The sequence below is a fragment of the Anomaloglossus baeobatrachus genome, chromosome 8 (genome assembly GCF_048569485.1).
Source record: "Anomaloglossus baeobatrachus isolate aAnoBae1 chromosome 8, aAnoBae1.hap1, whole genome shotgun sequence".
Lineage (NCBI taxonomy): Eukaryota > Metazoa > Chordata > Amphibia > Anura > Aromobatidae > Anomaloglossus > Anomaloglossus baeobatrachus.
The window spans coordinates 246,373,385-246,390,765 of NC_134360.1; the positions used below are offsets into that span (position 1 = coordinate 246,373,385).

At 47.1% G+C, this 17,381-nt stretch overlaps 1 protein-coding gene across 1 annotated transcript in view; it reads left to right on the plus strand.

Annotated features, from left to right (window-relative positions):
• The first annotated feature begins 186 nt into the window (after positions 1 to 186).
• PTCH2 (patched 2) overlaps positions 187 to 17,381 on the plus strand; it is a 46,773-nt gene continuing 29,578 nt past the window's right edge. The window contains exons 1-2 of the mRNA XM_075320511.1: positions 187 to 2,410; positions 3,883 to 4,075. Coding sequence (XP_075176626.1) covers positions 2,264 to 2,410; positions 3,883 to 4,075 — 340 coding nt within the window. The 5' untranslated portion in view covers positions 187 to 2,263. The remainder of the gene's footprint in view (positions 2,411 to 3,882; positions 4,076 to 17,381) is intronic.

The following is a 17,381-nucleotide window of genomic DNA, read 5'->3' on the forward strand; positions in this document are numbered from 1 at the left end:
TGGGGAAGGCTGCGCCTGGGACGGCCCGCATTTCTCCTAGCATAAGAAAAAAATGCATATATATATATATATATATATATATATATATGTATGTATATATATACATATATATATATACATAAATATATATAAATATATATATATATATATATATATATATATATATATATATATATATATGCTATGTATGTAATATGTGTGTTTTTCTCTTTTTGTTTGTAAATTTAGAATTTGGAATGTTTATAGTAACAGTACATGCTAAGGTCCAAACTTTAAGAAAAAACACAAAAAAACGTACAGGCAACATAATAGGTGGGCAAAGAAAATAGATAAATAATAATAAAAAAATAAATATTATATATGTATATTGAAAAAAAAACACCATACAGATAACATAATAGGTGTTCAAAAAAATAGATAAATGACAATAATAGAAAAAAAATATATAAAAAAATAATAATAAAAAAATATATATATATATTAAAAAAACATACAGACAACATAATAGGTGTGTAAAGAAAAGATACATAATAATGAAAATATATATATATATATACTTATAGAAAAAAACACCAACATAGTAGGTGTGCAAAAAGAAATAAAATCAATATACAGAGAGAAATAAACACCATACAGGCAACATAATAGGTGTGCAAAAAATAGATAAATAAAAAAAAAAAATATATAAGATAACATAGTAGGTGTGATAAAAAAAATACAAAAATAATTATATATAATAATAATTTTATTCATTTATATAGCGCTATTAATTCCTCAGCACTTGACATACAATGGCAACATTTTCCCCATTGGGGCTCACAATCTAGAGTCCCTATCTGTATGTCTTTGTATATATATATATATATATATATATATAAAGAAAACACCATACAAACAGCACAGTAGGTGTCCAAAAAATTGATAAATAATATTAAAAAATTTAAATATATATATATATTCTCTCAAAACACCATCCAGACAACATAGTAGGTGTGAACAAAAAAATACTAATAAAAAAATAAAAAAGAATATATAGGAAAGAGAACACCATATAGACAACATGGTAGGTGTGAAAAAATAATAGAAAATAAAAATAAATACCATACAGACAACATAGTAGGTGTGGAAAAATTGATAAATAATAATAAAAGAAAATAGAGAGAAAAAAAAAACACCATACAGACAACATAGTAGGTGTGCAAAAAAATAGACAAATAATAATAATTTAAACAAAAAAAAAATTAAAAAATTATATATATATATATATATATAAAAAATATATATATATTGATTAATCCCTAAAATTCCCAACTTAAAAAGACATGAAACCTAATATAGTATCTCTCAAAATTGATTTTTAAGTAAAGCTTTTTTTTTTTTTTTTTTAAATCAACATTTTCTGAATAAAAATCCTCTTTTGGTATTTGTGGGGCGCCCCTGTCCCCCCTTCCCGGTAGTCTGGGTGTTCCATATAGCAGAGCGGAGGGGATGTGTGTTTTTGTCTCTGCCGCACAATGGCTGGGTTGCAGCTGTCTCTGTGCAGTCTGTCTGTTTGCACCACTAAATAAGAGATGAGGGGCGATGTGGGAAGGGTGGGTTTTCGGGGCTGTTTGGACAGAGCAGGGTGGTAAGAAATTTGTAGCATTTGGAGGTCTGCGGAGCAGAATTCCTGTAAAAGTTGTGCGGCTTCTATGTTGGAGCCCCCTCCCTCCCCTCCTGTCCCCTCATTGATTTGAGAGGGAGCAGCCTGGGTGGTCTCCTCGCTCCCTCCTCACTTTGGGGAGCTGTTGCTTAGCAGCTAATAATAGGAGTTGTTTAGAGAGTAATTTGCCTCTGCCCTGGCCAATGAGAAACTGCACACATTTCCATGAGCCTCCCCCCCTCCCCTTCCCGTCCTCTCTCTTTACAGGCACAGTAGAGAGTAGCCTTCAGCACAGATGCTGAGAGGCCGGACACCGGATCACACTGTGCCATCATCTTCCTCACTTCCAGGGATTTCTCACATTGCAGTCTCCGGGACTCGAGCATTGGTGCTGGCTCATTGATTTGCATCGGATCAGAGTTGGGAAGCATGAAGAAGACCCCAGGACCTAAGGAGTTGCCCACCTAGATGGAAGCCCCCCAGCCGGCAGCCCCCTCGTATTCCCCGTCCTGCTCACTTGTGCATGGATTATTTTCTGTTGATTCTTTCTAGTCGGTGATTTTTTTGACATATTTACCCTCGAACCGCAATCGCTGCCCCTCTGCTCGCTATAGGATACCAATGGCCTCTGTTCCCCCCAGCACGGGGGAAAGAGGCTTTCCAGGTTTACCCCCGGGCTACAAAACTTCCTACCCGGCTCCAGGATCCGATCTGCTGCGGAGACCCAGCTATTGTCACGCCGCCTTTGCACTTAAGCAGATATCTAAGGTGAGTTGTCAGAGCGGCTCGTGTCATCATCTGTCACCGGGTTAATGGCCCTCACCCATCGGGGCCAACGCCGGGGACACTGGTGCGCCCAGATGTCATCTCATATTATGCATGAAGCCGGCTCAGGTTGGTGCTGACCTGCAGAGCTTGCACTCAGGTCCCGGTCATCTCCAGGATGCATTTTGCTCCTTCCATTCATTATTTGGGCTGTCTTACCCACTGTTCACATTTTGGAAAGATTTTACGTTTGTTTTCTTTTAAGTTGTGGGTGGGACGTGGGGGTCTCCACATTCCTGCACATGTTCTAATGGAAAATTCATTGTTATTGTGCTTTTATTCATTCCGGGTGGGAGCAGGGACCAGCGAATCGTACATCTATGCTGGTTATTATAGTCCAGCCGCTAAAGGGTTCAAATTTCCGGTAACACATGGACCCTTCAGGGGGACTTTGCAAAGTCAAAATATTCCAAATTCCCCCCACATGTCTCTAGTGTGACTGCAGGAGATGAGGGCAAACATTGCTGCTATTGCGGCACAACCTGCAGAGCTGACAGTCGGCGGGTGCGGAGGTATCGCTGCCTGGCATGGTGGTGGTGATGGGTGCAGAACCTGTGCTTCTTCACACATAAGTGCTGAAAGGGTTACTGTCACGTTGTGGGGTCTCTATCTTTTTTGGACCGGCTCCTTTTTCCTTCTCAGTCTTGACATTTTTCAGAGGGAGGAAACGTTGCGGCCGTTGCGTCAGCAGGACCACCTGTGTCGGGAGAAACCTCCTATTTCCCTGCCACAGGATGCCAGCTTGCCCTGGACGGTCCCCTCTGTGGTTGACTTTAGTTTTCCCGCCACAGGGGACTGGCTTTGGGACAAGGCCACAAGAAATGCGTGGGAGGGGAGGGTCAGGGTTCTCATTCAAGGCTCTCCTCTATCATTTTTGGAATTATGGGGAAACGTCCTTTCTCCGCGATTCCCTCTTCCTGGTTGGTAGTCACCTGTCAGACGTTGCGAGCGCAGGGGAAGTTGGGGTGGGGGGGGGGCATGCCAGGCCAGGTGGGTCCTTTTAATAAGTCATCTGGGTTTTCACATCATCAGAAGAGTATTTTATGACCTTGAGAGCTCATGAGCAACATCTATAAAGAGTTGTCCCATAAAACTCACAACAACCTGCTAGGAATTAGAGGTCATTGCATGACACATGGTTCCGCGCCGCTCCCGTACTGCAACATCTGCTCTTAATCTTTCCTCTGGCACAACACGCAACGCCAGGCATCATGGCATCAGGTCCGGGCCTCACTTGTTGCATTGAGGGGGTGGTTGTCCATAGACTCTGAGTATAAGAACATTGGGGTGACTTGAATTTGACTCCTGCTATGATGCTGAGACTTGTAGTCCCCCCCCCCCCCCGTTAATTATGGTGCCCTGGTAGAAGTCTTGCAGTGTCAGCCATCACATTTTGACCCTTTTTTCTTTTTTAGGGTAAAGCCGTGGGTCAGAAGGCTCCGCTCTGGCTCCGCGCTCAGTTCCAGGCCCTGCTCTTCTCTTTGGGATGCTCCATTCAGCGACACTGCGGGAAGGTGCTGTTCATCGGGCTGCTGGTGTTCGGAGCATTGGCCGTGGGCCTAAGGGTGGCCTCCATTGAGACTGACATCGAACGTCTATGGGTGGAAGGTCAGTATGGCAGCATTGGAATGGATTTTACAGTAGCTTCTTACTGTTGTGCTACAAGTAACATAATGACCTGTAATGTCCAGCAGCAAAGCTTCCTGACAACCCATAGGGCTACTATTACAACTTTTGGTTGTCACTCAGCTTCCCAAAACCCCTGAATGGTACATACTGGCTAAAGTATCATTGCAGAAGTAAGTGCCCTTTTGGGTTGTAGCAAAGCTTCCTGACAACCCATAGGGCTACTTTTACAGCTCTTGGTTGTCACTCAGCTTCCCAAGACCCCTGAAAGGTACATACTGGCTAAACTATCACTGCAGAAAGGAGTGCCATTCTGGGTTGAAGGAAAGCTGGATGACAACCCATTGGGATACTATTACTTTTCTTGGTTGTCACCCAGCTTCCCAAGACCCCTGAATGGTGCATAATGGCTAAAGTATCACTGCAGAATTGTGTCGTTCTTGGTTGTAGGAAAGTTTCCTGACAACCTATTGGGCTACTTTTACAGCTCTTGGTTGTCACCCAGCTCCTCAAGACTCCTGAATGGTACATAATGGCTAAACTATCACTGCAGAAAAGAGTGCCATTCTGGGTTGTAGGAAAGCTTCCTGACAACCCATTGGGCTACTATTACTTCTCTTGGTTGTCATCCAGCTTTCCAAGAATGGTACATACTGGCTAAACTATCACTGCAGAAAGGAGTGCCATTCTGGGTTGTAGGAAAGCTGGATGACAACCCATTGGGCTACTATTACTTCTCTTGGTTCTCATCCAGCTTTCCAAGAATGGTACATACTGGCTAAACTATCACTGCAGAAAGGAGTGCCATTCTGGGTTGAAGGAAAGCTGGATGACAACCCATTGGGATACTATTACTTTTCTTGGTTGTCACCCAGCTTCCCAAGACCCCTGAATGGTGCATAATGGCTAAAGTATCACTGCAGAATTGTGTCGTTCTTGGTTGTAGGAAAGTTTCCTGACAACCTATTGGGCTACTTTTACAGCTCTTGGTTGTCACCCAGCTCCTCAAGACTCCTGAATGGTACATAATGGCTAAACTATCACTGCAGAAAAGAGTGCCATTCTGGGTTGTAGGAAAGCTTCCTGACAACCCATTGGGCTACTATTACTTCTCTTGGTTGTCATCCAGCTTTCCAAGAATGGTACATACTGGCTAAACTATCACTGCAGAAAGGAGTGCCATTCTGGGTTGTAGGAAAGCTGGATGACAACCCATTGGGCTACTATTACTTCTCTTGGTTCTCATCCAGCTTTCCAAGAATGGTACATACTGGCTAAACTATCACTGCAGAAAGGAGTGCCATTCTGGGTTGTAGGAAAGCTGGATGACAACCCATTGGGCTACTATTACTTCTCTTGGTTGTCACCCAGCTTTCCAAGAATGGTACATAATAGCTAAACTATCACTGCAGAAAGGAGTGCCATTCTGGGTTGTAGGAAAGCTGGATGATAGCTTTGTATGAGCTGTTCTAGAGGCCACATTGGTTGTCACCCAGCTTTCTCAGCGTTAGATATGACGCTTCATGGACTTATTCTTGGGTCATAGTGTCGGCGACTGCTTTCATTGATTCCTTCTGATCTGGTCGTTCGGATGCATAAAACGCGTCACGTATGAGGTGCAGTTTGGGACTTTGCCGCTGCGTTTCCTGGCGGTGGTTCCCTGTGGTTTCTGCGCCCCGATGCTCATAAATCGTCAGCACAGGAGCCCCAGTGTTCCCGGCAGCACAGAGCGCAGTGTTTAATATTCACAGCTCTCACGTCGGCCGGAGGAAAAGCTTCGGTAAACAGGACGCTGGACGTGTCCCAGGTCTGACAGCCTTCCCTGCAGCTACTGCAGAACCTCTTGGTGTAAGATTAATATGACATTGCTTAAATTCCATGGCTACTTTCTGGTTCAGCAAGTCCTGCCATGATGGGTGGAGTAGTCCTTGCTTCTTGAATGCTTCTCTCCTTTGATCTCGCTTATGACGGGCAGGGGGGTCTCCAGGAGGTTACAGTACACATCCCTCCCCATGACCCCGCTTTTTAGGGGTGCAGGGGGGTGCAGGAGCGGACGGCATACTGTGTGATTATTTTTTTTTTTTTCCCAAGCAGGAAGGCTGCAGAACGAGGCAACGTACCATAGACAGAGAAAACAAACTGAGCATTAGGGATCTGGCCTCCTATAGGCTCCTTTCTGTAAGCAGGAAGAGCAGGGAGGAGGGGAGCTGCGGGGAATGCCTGGGTGGTCACCATAGGTAGTGGGTGGTCTAGGACCTAATAGGGGGACCACAAAAGGCTTGTTGCTGGAGCTGAGTAGATGGTGAGCAGCTGTGTCTTGTAAGGAGAGGGGGGAGGGGAGGCCTGTTAAACATATACCGCGCTCTATACGGTAAAAATAACCCACATGATGGACGATTTATAGGTCCGCGGACACGAGTATCCGTGCATCTGTCCCTGCATACATGGAAGTACATGTGTGTGCGTGTGACGTGTACCGCAGACTATCTCACCACTATTACATCAAAACCGCGTCCAAAATTTAAAAAAAAAAAAAAACATGCAATTTTGCAATTAATTTCACATTTATTTTATTTTCCATACGCAATTTTAATGCGCCCTCCTCATAGATGAGATACGACGATGGGGCAGAGGCTAATCCCGGACAATATTCAGTATATAGCGCAAATTAGAAGGTCTTAAAATGCGTCAAATTTGTCCAGACGCTTCTCTCTTAAAGGGATTGTCCTGTGAAAACAAGAAATTGGATAGGTGATGATTTAGTGATCCGCTGGGATCCGCACTGATTGGCAGAATAGGGAATTTTTTATTGCTAATGAGACACTTTTATCCCCGTTATAAGATGGCGCAGCAGGTGAGACGCTAGATCTCTGGACCATTCATTCCTATGGGGCTGCTGATAATAGCCGAGTGCGGCGCTCAGCAGCCCCATAGGGAATGTATAGAATGGCATTCACACATGCACACTGCCGCTCCATGTCACACATGTGCACTACCGCTCCATGTCACACATGTGCACTGCCGCCCCATGTCACACATGTGCACTACCGCTCCATGTCACACATGCGCACTGCCGCTCCATGTCACACATGTGCACTGCCAATCCATGTCACACATGCGCACTGCCAATCCATGTCACACATGTGCACTGCCGCCCCATGTCACACATGTGCACTGCCCCCCATGTCAAACATGTGCACTGCCGCTCCATGTCACACATGTGCACTGCCGCTCCATGTCACACATGTGCACTGCCGCCCCATGTCACACATGTGCACTGCCGCCCCATGTCACACATGTGCACTGCCGCTCCATGTCACACATGTGCACTGCTGCTCCATGTCACACATGCGCACTGACGCTTCACGTCACACATGCGCACTGCCGCCCCATGTCACACATGTGCACTGCCACCCCTTGTCACACATGCGCACTGCCGTCCCTTGTCACACATGCGCACTGCTGCTCCATGTCACACATGCGCACTGCTGCTCCATGTCACACATGCGCACTGCCACTCCATGTCACACATGTGCACTGCCGCTCCATCTCACACATGCGCACTGCCAATCCATGTCACACATGTGCACTGCCGCCCCTTGTCACACATGCGGACTGCCGCCCCTTGTCACACATGCATCACTGCCGCCACATGTCACACATGCACACTGCAATCCATGTTACACATGCGTACTGCCTCCCCATCTCACACATGCGTACTGTCGCCCCTTGTCACACATGCGCACTGCCGCCCCTTGTCACACATGCGCACTGCCGCTCCATGTCACACATGCTCACTGCCTCTCCATGTCACACATTCGCACTGCGGCCCCATGTCACACATGCACACTGCTGCCCCTTGTCACACATGCGCACTGCCACCCCTTGTTACACATGCGCACTGCCGCCCCTTGTCACACATGCGCATTGCCGCCCCATGTCACACATGCTCCCTGCCTCTCCATGTCACACATTCGCACTGCCGCCCCATGTCACACATGCGCACTGCCGCCCCTTGTTACACATGCGCTCTGCCACCCCTTGTCACACATGCGCACGGCCGCTCCTTTCTGATGTGGGTAATAGTGCCCGTTCTGCCCCGTTGATCCATTAAAGAGATGATAACTGGTTTTCACCAAAGAATTTCTCTAATTTACACTGCCTCTTGGTTGGTTACTTTTTTTTTTTTACTCAAATTTTGGTACAATTGCCATTTTAATCCTCACCCTTTCCCCCCTCGAAGTCACCAAATGATCAACCAAACACATAGGGGCCAGAAATTTGGCTTAAAACTTCAAATATTGCAAATTTTGGGGGAAAATCATAGTTACACCAAATCTTTCTTCGTTTATGGCGGCTGTGGTAACTTTTTGTGGGCTGAGTTTGTGCTGTAAATCTTGGCAGAAATGTGCCGTAGTCTTGAGCGTCTGCACCATGGGGAGTGGGAGCCATACTGCTGCTCGTGGTCAATGCTTGGGCCGTCGTTTTACTGTAGATTCTGATTTTTCCAGAGGGCGATGGTGGCGGTGCAGCGAGGTTTGGTGAAGGGTGATGGCGGCGCAGCGGATTGAATTCTGAGCCATAGTTTGAGATTTTGCGCCTTTATCTAGTCACATTCACATAACCCCGGATGCAGGGAGTCCGAGCGTCTACATCCATGGTGGCGCACATAAATCAAGGGGGACCTGGGAGCCATAAGCGTCAATTTCCAGTGAATTAGTTACTGAAATAAAGAACAGATTGTAGATTAGGCCCCTGCAAAGTGTAAACATCTGTCCAAGGTGACAGCGCTGAGATGTGTGAGGTGACAGTAACCTGTCCGCAGCGAGCGTGCGCATGAACCTCCGTGAGGTGAACACACCGATTATGACTATATTGTGTCACTTTGTCAGGACTAATAAAGTTGTTTAATGCAAATGAAACAAATAATAAAAAAGTGCAGGTGTTGCCCATAACAACCAATCAAATCACTGCTTTCTTTCTATCACTGGAGGGGCTGCCCATGGCAACCAATGAGATTCATTTTTAGAAATGATCAAAGAAGTTATCTCACTGGTTGTTACGGGAAAATATAATTGCAGAGTGTTTTGATTGGATTTTTTGGCAGTAGATAAAAGCAGTGATGTGATTGGTTGTTATAGAAAGCAGTGATGTGATTGGTTGTTATAGAAAGCAGTGATGTGATTGGTTGTTATGGAAAGCAGTGATGTGATTGGTTGTTATAGAAAGCAGTGATGTGATTGGTTGTTATAGAAAGCAGTGATGTGATTGGTTGTTATTGAAAGCAGTGATGTGATTGGTTGTTATGGAAAGCAATACTGTAATCGGTTGTTATGGCAGTATATCATAGCAGTGTTGTGACTGGTTGTTATAGAAAGCAGTAATGTGATTGGTTGTTATAGAAAGCAGTGATGTGATTGGTTGTTATGGAAAGCAGTGATGTGACTGGTTGTTATGGAAAGCAGTGATGTGACTGGTTGTTATAGAAAGCAGTGATGTGATTGGTTGTTATTGAAAGCAGTGATGTGATTGGTTGTTATGGAAAGCAATACTGTAATCGGTTGTTATGGCAGTATATCATAGCAGTGTTGTGACTGGTTGTTATGGAAAGCAGTAATGTGATTGGTTGTTATGGAAAGCAGTGATGTGATTGGTTGTTATGGAAAGCAGTGATGTGACTGGTTGTTATGGCAGTAAATGAAAATCATGTGATTGGCTGTTATAGAAATCAGTGATGTGATTGGTTATTATAAAAGAGTATGAAAACAGTGATGTAATTGGTTGGTATAGAATATGGAAAAAGAGTTGTAACTGGTTATTACAGAGAGTTTGAAAGAAGTGATGTGATTGGTTGTTATGGAGAACATGCAAGCAGTGATGTGATTGGTTGTTATGGAACATGTAAACAGTGTTGTAATTGGCTGTTATGAAGAATTTGAAAGCAGTGATGTGATATCGTTCATGTTCTCCATAACAACCAATCACATCACTGCTTTCATGTTCTCTATAACAACCAATCACATCACTGCTTTCATGTTCTCTATAACAACCAATGATATCACTGCTTTCATGTTCTACATAACAACAAGTGATATGATTGGTTACCATAGAATAAAATGAAAGCAATTATCTGATTGGTTGCTTTGGCTCCAAACCTCACACTTGCCTGTACATGAGGGTTTATGTGTCTGGTCGCTCATTACTTCCGCTCCGACCATCTTCATTCACGCTGTCGTCATTTTTTGTACCTGTGATATGTTTTGTTATTTTTCGGCCCTGGTATTTGCCAAGCAGCAGAGAGGGTGGTTTGCTATATTCAGGATGTGTGTAGGCCGCAGCCTGGCTGGCAGTGACCTGTAATTATAGAATGTGGCGGTGGCCTGAGAGTAGGAAATGTTTGATCTGTTTTGTGGAGATAGAAATCTATGAATCCAGGACATATGTGTATTATACTGTATGTAATGTATGGCTGCCAGATGGGATCCCGCCTCGTACCTGCCATCATCCGCGGCTCTTCTATTGATTGGCCGGCCTGGTGCGTCGTCATGGTTGTATTGTGGCGCACAGGTGATGTCGTGCCAGGCTGGCTAATCAATAGAAGAGCCGCGGACGGTATCGGGTCAGAGGCGGCTCTCAGGGCTCTCATCACTGACGTGGCTGCTAGGCCACATAACCGGCCTTAGGAGATAAATGACGCCAGCGTCCTGCGCTACTTCGTTTGTTTTTTCCTGCTTAGCCGAGGATTCTCATCCACACCATCTGCAAGTCGTCCTTATTGACTCCCACCAACAAAAAACAGCGTCTAAGCCCCACTTCTCCTCCGCAATGTCCCCCGCGCCTCTAAATACAAATCAGACTCCCCCACTCTGCTTATTATAAGTCTTATAATTAATCCCGGGGGTGAATTGCTGCTTCTCCCGGACTTTATGCTTCACTTTACAGAAGTTTCAGCAGAAACCTGGGACAAATGAATGAGGGGTCTCATGGAGGGAGGGGGGTCATTACCGCCCTTCTCCTTTTCCCCTCTCTCCCTCTTATTCCTTGTGTCTTATTTGCAGTATAGAACAATCTATAGGAGGGAGGACAAAAGGCCCAGTCTGACGGGTAAAGACCTTTTGAGGCTTCGGGAAGACGGTGCATCTGGTCTTGGTATTTATGGGTTGCAGCGCTTGGCTCCATCTTAAGTGCTATAGCAGCATTTATATGGGGTGTGGGAAAAAGAAGAAGAAGAAAAAAAAAAGAAGCGTTTCAGCCTGTGGTTAAGATGTTGGTCTGAAATTCTTTGTTGCCAGCACGCCCTGCAGTCCTGAAACTTCACGAAACCTTTTCTTTTACAGAAGCAGAGCTACTTTTGTCTATGGTTGTGACCAGCATTGCAACAAATCCTCATTCACTTAAATGCTGCAATACCAGACATGGCCTGCGGATAGAAGTGGCGCTGTTTCTTTCCTATGCCTGTTTTTTTTCATTTAAATTGGGTACTTTATAGTCGTATAGACCCTAAAATAACCCCATAGGGCCTCGCTGTCTCTTTGTGCCATTAATTGTAGCAGTTTGGGGAAAACATCCAAAATCATCTCAAACTCATTAGTATAAAACGAGAAACTTTTTTTTGTAAACAGGATTATGTAAATTAAAGAAAGGTGATTGGTCGGAGGCTCCATAATGGAAGCGGCTGATTTTTTTGGGCTCATTGTGTCGTCTGGAGCAGGTAGAATACCCTCAGTGAGACGTATCCTCTTAAGCAACATGGTGCCTTTCACACGCTCCTTAATCCATATAATCCACCCAAAAACACTTAGGGTACCTTCACACTTTAGCGATGCAGCAGCGATCCGACCAGCGATCTGACCTGGTCAGGATCGCTGCTGCATCGCTACATGGTCGCTGGTGAGCTGTCAAACAGGCAGATCTCACCAGCGACCAGTGAACAGCCCCCAGCCAGCAGCGACGTGCAAGCGACGCTGCGCTTGCACGGAGCCGCCGTCTGGAAGCTGCGGAGACTGGTAACTAAGGTAAACATCGGGTATGGTTACCCGATGTTTACATTAGTTACCAGTGTGAGCAGGGAGCAGGGAGCCGCGCACACTGAGCGCTGGCTCCTTGCTCTCCTAGCTGCATTACACATCGGGTTAATTAACCCGATGTGTAATGCAGCTACATGTGCAGAGAGCAGGGAGCCGTGCACACTGAGCGCTGGCTCCTTGCTCTCCTAGCTGCTGTACACATCGGGTTAATTAACCCGATGTGTACAGCAGCTACATGTGCAGAGAGCCGGAGCCGGCAGCACAGGCAGCGTGAGAGCTGCGGAGGCTGGTAACTAAGGTAAATATCGGGTAACCACCTTGGTTACCCGATGTTTATCTTGGATACAGCTTACCTCAGCTGTCAGATGCCGGCTCCTGTTCCCTGCTCGCTTCATTTGTCGCTCTCTTGCTGTCACACACAGCGATCTGTGTGTCACAGCAGGAGAGCGGCTTTGAAGAAAACGAACCAGGGCTGTGTGTAACGAGCAGCGATCTCGCAGCAGGGGCCAGATCGCTGCTCATTGTCACACACAGCGAGATCGCTAATGAGGTCACTGCTGCGTCACAAAAAGCGTGACTCAGCAGCGATCTCGGCAGCGAGCTCGCTGTGTGTGAAGCACCCCTTAAACTTTGCTTGTCCCTGCAACACTCATGCAGATATCCTTGTGGGGGTGCTGCTGGCGGTGGTGTCAGGGGGATAAAGGGAGCCCCCGGGGGAATGAAAGGAAAGGAGGAGGCCGAGGAAAGTCTTGTTAGTCAACGTTTTATTGTAGCAAAATTATGTCAAAATTTGAAGCAAATTTTTATATTATTATTATTTATTATTATAGCGCCATTTATTCCATGGCGCTTTACAAGTGAAAAAGGTACACATAAAAAACAACTACAACAATCATGAACATTACAAAAACAGACTAATATAGGAGGAAAGAGGACCCTGCCCGCAAGGGCTCACAGTCTACAGGAGGAAAGAGGACCCTGCATGTGAGGGCTCACAGTCTACAGGAGGAGAGAGGACCCTGCTCGCGAGGGCTCACAGTCTACAGGAGAGAGAGGACCCTGCCCGCGAGGGCTCACAGTCTACAGGAGGAGAGAGGACCCTGCCTGCGAGGGCTCACAGTCTACAGGAGGAGAGAGGACCCTGCCCGCGAGGGCTCACAGTCTACAGGAGAGAGAGGACCCTGCCCGCGAGGGCTCACAGTCTACAGGAGGAGAGAGGACCCTGCCTGCGAGGGCTCACAGTCTATAGGAGGAGAGAGGACCCTGCCTGCGAGGGCTCACAATCTACTGGAGGAGAGAGGACCCTGCCCGCGAGGGCTCACAGTCTACAGGAGAGAGAGGACCCTGCCCGCGAGGGCTCACAGTCTACAGGAGGAGAGAGGACCCTGCTTGCGAGGGCTCACAGTCTATAGGAGGAGAGAGGACCCTGCCTGCGAGGGCTCACAGTCTACAGGAGGAGAGAGGACCCTGCCCACAAGGGCTCACAGTCTACAGGAGGAGAGAGGACCCTGCTCACAAGGGCTCACAGTCTACAGGAGGAGAGAGGACCCTGCCCGCGAGGGCTCACAGTCTACAGGTGGAGAGAGGACCCTACCAACAAGGGCTCAGTCTACAGGAGGAGAGAGGACCTTGCCCACGGGGTTCACAGTCTGCAGGGGATGGGTGAGGATACAGTAGGTGAGGACAGAGCTGGTTGCGCAGTGGTGTACTGGTCTGAGGATTATTGTAGGTTGTAGGGTTGTTGGAAGAGATAGGACTTCAGGTTCCTTTTGAAGGTTTCCACGGTAGGTGAGAGTCTGATATGTTGGGGTAAAGCTTTCCAGAGTATGGGGGAGACACGAGAGAAATATTGTATGCGATTGTGGGAAGAAGAGATAAGAGGGGAGTAGAGAAGGATTACATTTGAACAAACAATTTATAGCCCAGGCTACCTTCACAGTGAGGATTGGAGGTTGTGTGCAGGTAAGTACCAGTAGACTAGGTCACAGGTGTATGGAGGAGACAGGCATTGGATGACTTTGTATGTCATGGTTAGGGTTTTGAACTGAAGTCTTTGGGCAACGAGAAGCCAGTGAAGGGATTGGCAGAGAGGAGAGGTTGGGGAGTAGCGGGGGGACAGGTGGATTAATCGGCCACAGAGTTTAGGATAGATTGGAGGGGTGCAAGAGTGTTGGAAGGGAGGCCAGAGAGCAGGAGGAGGTTGCAGTAGTCGAGGCGGGAAATGATGTGGGCCTACACTAGGGTTTTTGCTGATTCTTGGCTAAGGAATAGTAATTAAGGGATTATATAGTCTCCATTTATAGCGACGAGGGTCTGCTAACATTTCTCGCCTCGCCGCCTCATTCCTGCAGAGGATCCTTAGATTAAAGCAAAAGGTGAAAATCCGGTAATCCAATAAGTCAGATTTTGAGGATACATTTTTCCATCTTCTACAAGTCAGATCCAATAATCCAGAATATTTAACAATTGATGCTGGATTAAAGGGCCGTTACTGTAGTCAGGGATGGTGTGATATAGATTACTGATTTTTTTGGCAGACGTAAAATAAAAAAAATGTGACTACATTTTGCTTTTTTGAAGGGTTTGCGTGTAATTGGTCAGGATCACGGCCGCTTACTCATTCCCAGTTGTGCTCGCTCCCCGCGCTGGGACGCTGCCATTATTTTTTTATTTTACTTGCGCGGCCAGTGCCAAGGTGGTGTGTGCGCTGGCAGCGTCTCTGAGCGCCGTGGAAAGACTCTGTGTGTGTGTGGTTGTTCAGCGCTTGTTATCACATCTGTAGCTGAAAGGAAAGTTAACCATAGGGTGGGAATATTTCCTGTTTAAACACGATGACTGGGTGCAGGAGACGATGGAAAAAAGAAAAAAAAAAAGACGCTTTAACCCTTTCCCAGCTATCCAGACATAACGCCCAGGAATGCCGCTGTTTGTTTTGCCAGTCGACCCGCCATTGACAGATTTAACGCAGCCGCGGGTTCCAGACTAAGCATAAAAATATCGCAATTATTCAGTCCTTTTTTTTATTTTTTTTTGCTCGGCTCCCCAGACATAGAGGAGTTAATGACGCAGCAAATTCACAACCCTTCCTTCTCGAGAAATACCAAGAAGTGGCGCAGAAGACGCTCACCTGCCCGTTTTTAAGACGCGCCGCTCGAGTTGACGTGCCGCCAGGACCTCTGCTAACATAACATACAGCGCTCACGTGCGTCTCCCCGTTCCTGTGTCAGGAAATTTTGGCCATTCCAGAGCGGCAGTCAACCAGGGTGAAGCAAACGGCCGTCCTGGGCAAAGACCTCGCTGCAGAACTTGTAAAGATCCCATTCATCACCGCCCCCATAAAAACCTTTACCTGAAATATTTAGGGGTCCTGGGAGCCTCGTGTCAGGCCTCAGCGGCCGAATAACAGGATTCTGGGGTGTAGGATAACAATAGGCTGATAAGTGCAACCTCATGGTTGTGGGGTTTATTGCATTATTAAGGGGCCCCTGGGTCCCCGATACTTTCCTACCGCAGGTTATGCCGAGCATTTACCACCCAACGCCCCGTTTCTGGGATATTCTGGTTTAGGGCCGTTAGAGCTTCCCATTTGGGACCACCCTTTCATGAGTAAATACCCCCATACACATTAGCCAAACCAACCGATTTTAGAGAAACTGGCCTAGTATCTGATGTGTATGGGGGTCTCCCGATTCACCTAGTATCTGATGTGTATGGGGGTCTCCCGATTCACCTAGTATCTGATGTGTATGGGGGTCTCCCTCCTGGCCTAGTATCTGATGTGTATGAGGTCTCCCTTCTGGCCTAGTATCTGATGTGTATGGGGGTCTCCCTCCTGGCCTAGTATCTGATGTGTATGGGGGTCTCCCTCCTGGCCTAGTATCTAATGTGTGTGGAGGTCTCTCTCCTGGCCTATTATCTGATGTGTATGAGGTCTCCCTCCTGGCCTAGTATCTGATGTGTATGGGGGTCTCCCTCGTTTCCTAGTATCTGATGTGTATGGCGGTCTCCCTCCTGACCTAGTATCTGAAGTGTATGGGGGTCTCCCTCCTGGTCTAGTATTTGATGTGTATGGGGGTCTCCCTCGTTTCCTAGTATCTGATGTGTATGGCGGTCTCCCTCCTGACCTAGTATCTGAAGTGTATGGGGGTCTCCCTCCTGGCCTAGTATCTGATGTGTATGGGGGTCTCCCTCTTGGCCTAGTATCTGATGTGTATGGGGGCCTCCCTCCTGGCCTAGTATCTGATGTGTATGGGGGTCTCCCTCCTGGCCTAGTATCTGATGTGTATGGGGGTCTCCCTCCTGGCCTAGTATCTGATGTTTATGGGGGTCTCCCTCCTGGCCTAGTATCTGATGTGTATGGGAGGTGTCTTCCTCCTGGCCTAGTATCTGATGTGTACTGGGGTCTCTCTCCAGGCCTAGTATCTGATGTGTATGGGGGTCTCCTGACTAGCCTAGTATCTGATGTGTATGGGGGGTCTCCCTCCTGGCCTAGTATCTGATGTGTATGGGTGCCTCTCTCCTGGCATAGTATCTGATGTGTATGAGGGTCTCCCTCCTGGCCTATTATCTGATGTGTATGGGGGTCTCCCTCCTGGCCTAGTATCTGATGTGTATGGGGGTCTCCCTCCTGGCCTATTATCTGATGTGTATGGGGGCCTCTCTCCTGGCCTAGTATCTGATGTGTATGGGGGGTCTCCCTCCTGACCTAGTATCTGATGTGTGTGGGGGTCTCCCTCCTGGCCTATTGTCTGATGTGTATGGGGGTCTCCCTCCTGGCCTAGTATCTGATGTGTATGGGGGTCTCCCTCCTGGTCCAGTATCTGATGTGTATGGGGGGCCTCCCTCCTGGCCTAGTATCTGATGTGTTTGGGGTCTCCCTCCTGGCACAGTATCTGATGTGTATGGGGGTCTCCCTCGTTTCCTAGTATCTGATGTGTTTGGGGTCTCCCTCCTGGCTTAGTCTCTGATGTGTATGGGGGTCTCCCTCCTGGCCTAGTATCTGATGTGTTTGGGGTCTCCCTCCTGGCTTAGTATCTCATGTGTATGGGGGGTCTCCCTCCTGGCCTAGTATCTGATGTGTATAGGGGTCTCCCTCCTGGCCTAGTATCTGATGTGTATGGGGGTCTCCTGACTAGCCTAGTATCTAATGTGTATGGGGGCCTCCCTCCTGGCCTAGTATCTGATGTGTATGAGGGTCTCCCTCCTGGCCTAGTATCTGATGTGTATGGGGGGCCTCCCTCCTGGCCTAATATCTGATATGT